Source organism: Sparus aurata, chromosome 4 (assembly GCF_900880675.1).
Source record: "Sparus aurata chromosome 4, fSpaAur1.1, whole genome shotgun sequence".
In the NCBI taxonomy this organism is placed as follows: domain Eukaryota; kingdom Metazoa; phylum Chordata; class Actinopteri; order Spariformes; family Sparidae; genus Sparus; species Sparus aurata.
In genome coordinates, this window is record NC_044190.1 from 17,768,359 (window position 1) to 17,778,162 (window position 9,804).

General features: G+C 41.0%; 1 protein-coding gene across 1 annotated transcript; it reads left to right on the plus strand.

Moving 5' to 3' along the window:
* The first annotated feature begins 6,511 nt into the window (after nt 1–6,511).
* On the plus strand, nt 6,512–8,565 carry LOC115579939 (myoblast determination protein 1 homolog). The gene is made up of 3 exons (XM_030413708.1): nt 6,512–7,299; nt 7,872–7,944; nt 8,275–8,565. Exons 1-3 carry the CDS (start codon nt 6,736–6,738, stop codon nt 8,481–8,483), a joined length of 846 nt encoding a protein of 281 aa, XP_030269568.1. The 5' UTR covers nt 6,512–6,735; the 3' UTR covers nt 8,484–8,565.
* Nucleotides 8,566–9,804: the final 1,239 nt, after the last annotated feature.

Below are 9,804 nucleotides of genomic sequence, written 5' to 3' on the forward strand. Positions count from 1 at the left end.
GCATGGTTACCCACCTGTGTGTGCATGTGTGTGCGTGTCCCAGCAGGCTACTTAGGTCCTATTAGAGCAGTTAGTCACGGCCATCGCAGTGTGTCCAGAGGTCAGCCACCTCGCCACGCAACAGGAAGTAGTAATTCAGAGTCAGCCAGTGGCAGCGTCACTCAGAGGAGTTGTACACCTGTCAAACTGCACCTCCAGCTCCTCTCACAGCACCACCACACACAGCAGCTGCCAGGTGGACCTGTCTGGAGATTTCTTCTTCTTCTCTCATATTCATCTTCTTCTTCTTCTTTGTCATCTTCCTCTTTCTTCTTCTTCTTCTTCTTCTTCTATTCTATACCTACACGTTTAAATCGGTAATGAAATATTTGAATACATTTTGAACAATGTTTTTGGAAGTCTCTAAAATCCACAAAATAAATTCTAAGGAGCAGCTCAGCTTAAAGGGACAGTTCACCCTAAAATCAAAACTACATAATGTAACTAGAGGGCATTCTTGTGGTCTTTGACTCACCCCTGTGTTGCTCAAAGCGCCCAAAAATAGATTAGACGAACTCAACAGCAGCGTCTTTTTCCAGAAATCACGACTAATTTCCTGGAAATAGTCCACAGAGCTTGTTGGGAACAAGTTAACACTTTTTTTTTTCCCCTCTGTATTACCACTTGGAAAGAAGCTTGCATCTACTCAATGATGAGGTGCTAGGTAACTAAGCTAACTAAGATGAATGTCACAGCTCACGCTCTGCAGCTTGGTAGAAAAATAGAGTTCCTACATAAAACTGTTAATACGAGGTCTGTGGATTATCTTGAGTAATCAGACATACATTTTCCAAGTAAATTTTCTGGCACTTTAAACACCAAATACCAAGTGCAATCTAGTTTTGATCCATTCAAGAGAAGGCAGAAATCATTACAGCTGATATCTCTAAAACTCAGCAGATAACACCAAAACAATGTTGATAGATACAAAGCAATACGGGTAAAAGAGGAAAAATCTCTTTGCCCAGATTTTGTGTCACTGTGCATCATAATACCCATCACCACAGTTTACAGTAGATCAAGTCCTCTTGTGCCACCGACAGCTCAGAAATGAAGGCGTTTGAAGATCACTGAAGATGAAGGGTGCTGAGAATCAAGAGGAGTGAAACAACTCATAAACCAGACGACGCTCAGTTTGCTTTGACTGTTAACAGGAGCCGTAAAGCTAAGGAGGGGGTACAGTGCTGTTGTGTGTGTGTGTGTGTGTGTGTGTGTGTGTGTGCGTGTGTGTGTGTGTGTTTGGGGAGTCCCTCTGAGCTCAGATCCATCTGGATTCCACATCCAGGTCCAGCAGGCTGTCACCCTGTCCTCTTCTGCGTGTCCCAACATGTCTGCTCACGGCGCACCAGATCAGATTGAGGCTTCATGGTTTCCTCGTTTGAGCTTTGATGATGACGTCGACGACAGGTGGCGGGGCGGAAGATTTATTGTTTGTTTGCTTCCATTAGAAAGACAAACAACCGCAGCACTTGACAAAAGCCGCCTTGAGCAGAAAATGACTTGGGTGAATCACGAGCAAATCTATGAGTTATTTTAGTGAATTATCAGGTTAACATTCTGTTACAGCTTCAAACAGCTTGTTTGTTTGGTTCCCGTTTGCAGCTACTGATGAAAAACTTTTGACTCTAGAAACTGCTTTGGGGATAGTGAAAATAAACATCGTAAAACACTAATCACTACGAAGGAATCACAGCTGAAATCTTAAAAAATCAACCCAACAGCAGAAGATGCTCCCTCCCTGCACAACACACACACACACGTCAATTTAACAGCCTGATAAAAATATTCTCGCCTTGTACCCGACGCTATAAACTGCTGTGGCAGCGGTCCCTGGTGGGGTATTGAGGGTTCTTATGAAACATGAGACGTTCTCTCTCTCTCTCACCAAGCAGAGGGAAATGGGATTAAGAGCTTCAGCCAAACTCAAAAAACAGAGAAAATCTTGATTGTGGGCGGACGGGCCGATAACACAACCAGCTGGAACTTGATGGTTCTGCAGAACCACAGAGCCAATTGGATTTGCACCGTTTGAGAAAGTGAGTCCTGTAACTGACGAAGAAACAGGAACTAATGAGGTCTTTGGCTGACCTTACTCAGTAGAATGGATTCCTTTTTAATTTAGTGATATTCAGTTGTCACTTTACATATTTTGTGCAATTGACATCAGGATGGGATCTGATGAAGACACTTTTCATTACAGATTGTTTTCACTGTGGTGCAATGGTTCTGCTCATCCCAGTCTGTGCCTCTCATGTCTCAGCTGACGTTCAAGTCACAGAGGTAGCCATCATTATCTCCCTCACCTTCTCTGCCTCACGCCACCATCCCATCCCCTCGTCAGTCTTGTTTGTATTTAAGCCTGTGTGTGCCATACTGTCAGGTCGTCTTGTGTTGCTCACCTGAGCCTGTCCCCTCCAGTGTCTCTCCGTTTAGCCTCGTGGTATGTTCCTGGTTGTGTGTTTTCTCACTTTATTTCCTCGTGTCTTTCCTGATTTGAACCTTTGATTGTAATTTGTTTTAGCTTTTGTGTTTTTACTTTGTATTTTGACATTGTAATTCTTGGTTGCAGGCTATATAGTTTTTGCATTTTGTGTGTGTGTGTGTGAATTGATTAATGTACATCTATTAGTGAAAATAAAAGATAAAGAATGCAAGAAAAAAACAAGCAAAAATTATGAAGATACATTTCAGTTAAAGGTTAAAAGTATGGGAATCCATGCTCTGTCTGCGCTCCAGCAATTATAGCCCTCATCACACTCTCACATCGTAACGTGCTTCCAGTGCAACTGGTTGTTAGCGTGTCTCTGTCTTTATCCTGAAAACACCCACGGACGCTGTAGAGCATACAGTTGAGTCATGCTTCAACAAAAACACCGCAGTCATGTTCTTCTCTTTGACTGTTTTCTGAAAACTTTAGAGGATAAAAAATATTCACAAAATACTTTGATTACACCAGCATGATAAGCACAGTAAGAACAAGTAATGCTGTCAAGGCTCCGTAACTTCAAATAAATGATCTAACGAGCAAAGGACAGCAACTTAATCCCTTTTAACTGGTTTATAACCAGTAAAATGTAGATTATTTCCATCTGTGTTTCTTTTGTTTAAGTGGCTCTACCACTGTTTTTAAGTCTAAAAATATGCTATTGACACAATCTGCACACGCAGAACCTCCCACACACCTCATATGGAAAGAGGAGTGTTGCAAGATGGTGCTGTAAATTGCAAAGGAACGCTGTGGAGGAGTGCTGTTTCCAGACATCACACTCATACATACAGTATATGATCAGACATTTTGTGGAATCAGGGTGGGGTGGTGAGAACATGACTAAAAACAAGGGAATTTCACTTCAAATCAGAAGAACGCAGAATGTGTCACAAGATCAGGAGTGACTGACTCAGAATTTGTTGTCACGACATGTTAGAACAGTAAAGACTTAAGGATGACAGGAGGTCAAGATTGATTTTTGGTATTTTTTGGGTTACTCGTCCTCCAGATGAAGAAAACAGCAAAAGCGAGAGTAAAAAATGTGATAAGAGCCGGAGCTCTTTAGTGTTCGTAAGCTTGCATATCTCGATGTGATAACCAGTTTCAACGTCCATTGAAAGACATCTATGGAATTACACAGCAGTGTAAGTGGTGCTAATACGAGACGTGTCTTTATCAAGTGTATAGCTGGAACTAAACAGCTGCCAAGCATTTCGAATATCTCAGCTTCAACCTGTCTCGTGGCTGGACTGGGATTGCTCTCTGCTCGGCCCCTGTCTGGCCTCTGATTGGCTGCTTGCTCAGATGTCTTTACCACACTGAGTCCAAAGCTCTCGGGCAGCGTTCCAGCTGCAGAGAGACGGCTCTGATGCCTTTCTTTATGGCCACCATAGAGGTTTAATATCTCAGTTTAATGCGGGATTAGCACTGAGCTGAGGGCTGTGATCACACGGACAGAGGATCACATGGAGTCACGCGCACAAAACACACTTTGTTATTTGTTATTATTGTGTTATTGTAAAAGACAAAGCTGCAGAATCTCATGCCGCTTGTTGCAGGAGAGATGAATTTGAATAACTGGGACACACCTGGCAGGGATTTCACGTAGGCTACATAACTTAATTTTGAAAGTATTTCGTGTCACAAAGTACTTGTTTGAGCGAGTTATTTGTGATCGTGTATTTGTTTGTTGATTTTGCATTTGAACCTTGTAACTCTGCGTACATAATCTTTCAATAGATCTGGAAAAAGCATTCACTATATGCCAGGTTTCAAACTTCAAAAGTATGCCAAGACTGGCATCTTTATCACAGCATTTAATTCTGCTGCTATCAGGTTCATGTTCTCTCGATTTATACGAACGTGTCCCGAAGGAGAGGAGTGGGTGCGAGAGTCGGGGCTGGGGGATCTTCCAAATGATACCAGCTTCAGTTTAAAGGGCACTTGTCTTGGATTTCACAAGCTGCTAAATTTAACGCACTGCCTTCCCATTAAGCTCTGAGGAGTCTGTGATGTGAGCTGTTCTTTCCCACACTAACACTTTCACCAAGTTTGAGAGAAATCCCACATTTGCAAAACAAATACATGAATAGGAAAACAAAATAAAACACAGAAAACTGTTGAATCGAAGGAACCGCTCAAGCTGAAATGAGAATTGAAATTTTGCAAGAAAGTTAAATTCCACACTATTCTCAGATGTTGCCTGGGTATGCCTTAACAACAACAACAACAACAACAACAATAATAGAAAAATACAATTTAAACCCAAAAGACAAATCTTAAACTCGTAAACTCTTGAATTCATTTTCCAAGAAAAGCATATAGTTGTGTCTGTTGTTACAATACTGCAGTAACTTTTCTTTCTGTTTTTAAGGTAACGGTCTGAAATAAGTTACACTGATTAACCTCACATGTTCCCCAAATTTTCATACTCATATTGACCAAAGTATGTTATTTATCTTCCCAAGATCAGCCTCAGTGAATGATGATAAATGGTGCATGTAGACAAAAAACTACAGCAGACAAAGACAGAGGACGACTTTAAAAACAAATGAAAATCAGCCTGTGAGTCGAGTTTATCATCTGTTTGGACAAATTGTCTTAAACTGTTGTCCAGTGATGACCTCCCCCTCCACTTCTTTTAAACACACACACACATACACACACACACACACACACACACACACACACACTTTAAGGGGGTTGAGCCTCACTCACCTCAGATCAGAGACGTGACAACTGTGTGACATTCTGACCTCCTCAGTTGGACATCAGACCGAAGCGCTCAGCAGCCTTGTCTCTGTCATATTACATCTAAGCTCCTGTAATGTTACTGCCACACTGACATTCACAGTTACTTTAGTGTAAAATGTGTAATTGTTTATAAAGTTTTGTGTCAAGTGCAGCTTGTGTTTTGGCATGATTGTACAATCTTGGGTGGTTTTATAAGTTAGAATTAAAGGCACTAAAAGATCAGATTTGTGTGTCTAACATTTCAAATATCTGTAAACTGTGGGAGATTATGCGAAAATTCCCAACATAAATAAATACTGTAAATACACACAGGTCTAAAAATGAACAAATAAATGTTATTTCAGTGGGATTTTAATCACAAAGACAGAATATCCAAGAGTGCATGTGCAGACATTAACAAAATGAATTTTTTTTATACTGCACCTTTGATTATTATGGAGAATTAAGTGTTATTCTAAATATAAAGTATTGAACAAGCACATCGCAGTGCATTCAATGTCACCCCCCTCAACTATCTGATGCTGCACTAAACCTGCGTTTAACCTAGAAATATATAGTTTCACATACGCTTTTGTGAGACATGTTTGTTAACATAAGTGCTCCTTAAAAAAAATAATTTCCTTCACCCTGACTATACATGTATGTAAACAATTATAATTGTTATACAAAACCTTCTGCACTGCTAAATGTTCATTAATAAAAATGTTGTTGTAGGACTGTTTCTAACATTTGATGTAAAAAACAGAATAACATAAACATGAAAAAACAACACCATTATTTTTAAGAGAGGTAAAAACTCTATTGAGCTGGAGACAGTTTTCTGATTTCAAAATCTTTATTTTAAAGAAACTTTAACTTCTTCATTCAGGATTTTAAAACTGGATTTGAGAAAATACAGAAACAGATAGTGCTGTATTATAAAACATTTTTTTTTTTGTTGCCATCAGTGGCATCATTGAGCTGATTTTCCATGATTTTAAAATGGACTTTAAACATGGACTTTTTTATTGCTTCCTTTTTGTCGCTGAGTTTCACCTTCATGAGATCCCCTCCACACACACACACACACACACACACACACACACACACACACACACACACACACACACACATGCACACACACACACACACCCCTCAAACCATTGGTCACATACACAACGGCCCCGCCTACACACTCCCACTCCTTTATAAAGACAGGCCAAACCCACAGAGCTGAAGTTACACAGACTGGCCCTTTAAACACACTGATCTCCTAGACACATACACTTTCTACTTTATTCATCAGGCCAGCTGACCCTGACAGGAGTTGTTCCTTTCCCTTTCTTTCCTTTACCCCTTTTAATCCCTTTATCTTTGTAGTTGGAACAGAAGACACTTTGGGCACACTGTAACCTTTTCTCTCTCAGTCATCAGAGAAACTTTTCATTGGACTCTTCCTCCTCTTCTACACCCTCATGTCGCTCTCAGGGCCGATGGATCTGTCCGACCTTCCCTTCCCTCTCTCCTCTGCTGATGACCTCTATGATGACCCCTGCTTCAGCACCAGCGACATGAACTTCTTTGATGACCTGGATGCCCGGCTGATGCACGCCGGTCTGCTAAAGCCAGAGGACCATCTTCATCACCATCATCATCACCACGTCCCTATCGCAGAGGAGGAGGACGAGCATGTGAGGGCTCCCGGGGGCCTCCACCAGGCGGGGCACTGCCTGCTTTGGGCCTGCAAGGCCTGCAAAAGGAAAACTACCCACGCAGACCGGAGGAAAGCGGCAACGATGCGGGAAAGGCGGCGGCTCAGTAAAGTCAACGACGCCTTTGAGACCCTGAAGCGCTGCACGGCGTCTAGTCCAAACCAGCGGCTGCCTAAAGTGGACATCCTGCGCAACGCCATCAGCTACATTGAGTCCCTGCAGGCGCTGCTGCGGACGGGCCGGGACGAAAGCTTCTACCCACCGCTGGAACACTACAGCGGGGATTCAGACGCCTCCAGCCCCCGCTCCAACTGCTCTGATGGCATGGTGAGTTCAAGAATAGCTGAATGGTTCAACTGCTGCTGTATGAAATGTTTGGAATGTGTGTAAGATATTTATTTTTGGCCACATTAGTTCAATATATTCTCAGTGAAGGGGATCTTTAAGGTCCAGTTTCTAAGGAAGTTGATTTTTGAGTCTCATTACCAACAGATCAAATACTGACACTTTGGGATTGTAGGTCGGGTTGGCCGCCATCCCAAAGTGTCAGTATTTGACGAGCTGGGAATTCTTAGAAATTGGTTCTTTAAAGTCACATCCGAGGATAAAATCTGACTCTAAAGCATCCATACATTCACTGCATTTTAATTTTGCACATGTTTTTACTTAGCGGATTGATCCTTTTGACCTATGCTGACTACATGATGACATGTCGACTGAAGAGTTGCAGTAAACAGAGAAAAATACTAGCCACTGCTAAAAAGACATTAAGTAAATAATAAAAGCATAAAACTTGCAAAGTAAAAAAAGTATTTTTTTAAACACGAATCATGTGCCCACTCATTGATCATTGATGCAAAGTTCCTTGACTGAAACTGTCTTTATTGATCTGTTTCCAGATGGATTTCATCTCTCCGTGTTCGAGCACAAGTGAAAACAGTGACGGCTCCTTCAGCAACCAGACAGCATACGGTCAGTTTCTCACAGCCACTCCTTTAATATCATGTGTTTCTACTTAGGACAAGTTGTTTGTCTTTTCATACGAACAGTTTCAATTTCTCTTTTGAAATGACTAATTTCTGGGCTTTTACTTATTTTATGGAACTGACTTCTTCCTAAATATGACCAGTCAGTTTTCTTAACTGACTGTGTTTTTCTAAAATATGAGTAGATATTTGATACGATCATAGCTTCTGTCCACGTTACCTTTACTATGAGCCGTTCTACTTTATGAGCAGCTCCTCCCCCTTTTCTCCTCATATAAGCCCAATCTAAACAAAGAAATGTGTTGCTTTGTTACAGAGTCCAGGAGAAGCAAACGGTCTCTCGTTTCCAGTCTCGACTGTTTGTCCAGCATCGTAGAGCGGATCAGCACAGATCCAGCTGTGGCCCCCCCGGGCGACAGTGTGGTCCCCCAGGGCCCCGGATCGCCTCAGAACAGCCCTACTGGCTCTAGCCCTGCTGGTTCCAGTCACCCTGCTGAACCCAACAGCATCTACGAGCCACTCTGAACCTGACAGAGTGAGGAACTCATATTCCACAGAAAGACAACATTTCAAGACTTTTTCCCCCTGAAGTTTGAGTCCAATTCCTTCAGACTGGAGCTGACATTTCCCTCACTGCTTTCTGCTTCAGATACAATAACTGAGGACCACTTTGTATATCTGTAAATAAGAGCTGTTAGTTTATGATATGTATACACACACACACACACACACACACACACACACACACACAGATGATGAGAGGATTGTTGTGTCATACATTTCTATGTATTATTTATGGGTGAATTACAGTTTAATAAAGAGATATTTATATTCTGACTTCTCTTAAGTGAAATTTCTTGAACAGATTTAATCTGATTTGATTTTTTATGTATACATCCTCTATATAAGTCCTCATAAAAATTAAATGCATGATTCTCCTACAGAAATTTAACAAACTGCTGGACTTTTTGGAACTATTCTTTTTTTTCAAAAGCCTGTTAGAAGCGATGATTTACAGAGCAGCGTTCTGGTTTTGCATTCAAGAAATGTGCAGGGTGCCAAAATCACACAAGCACCAATTTCTACGTGATGTTGCTTTAAGCAGTCTATGAACTGTTGACTATGTCTTAAATGTGCAATGTATAAGAATTTTAGTTAAAGCTAACATTCTCAACAGCATGTAACAGAATACATCTATGTATTGTGTTGAAGAGATATCTACTGAAGCTAGCATGCTAACCAGCTAGCCGCGGTCCTGAAAACCTCTTTCCCCCTAGCGGCCCGAGGCTCCTGTTCTAGCAGTTTAAACACCAACACTCACCTGGTAGGCAGGCTAGCTGGCTAGCTAACTGAGCTGACAAACTAACAGCAGCTACAGTCATGGATGTATAAAAAGTTAGCATTACTTAATAGTTATCTTGGTGATACGCTGCACATATTTGTCCAGAGTACGAATTCAAGATGGTCAATTCTCACATATTGCACCTTTAAAAGTGCTGAAAAATGTTTTATAATCTTACTCATTCGATGAAGACATACAGTATATTATTAATGCATAATAATGTTAATAAGCATTTTATAATGACTTCTAAGGGACTATTTACCTATTGATTACCACTTATCACCTTAAGTGTTACTTAACATTTGTTTTAAGATACCGCAGGCGCTTCACTTCAAGGCATTTGACTAAAAAAGAATAAACAGGAAAGTTCAGCTATGTGCAAGAAAAATACTTCGAAGCCATCAAATTTGGGAGAATAAATACAAACTCAGAAATTTTACATTTACATATTCAATATTTACAATATTAGTGAGATAATAATACAAACTCTAAAATAAGGTCCCC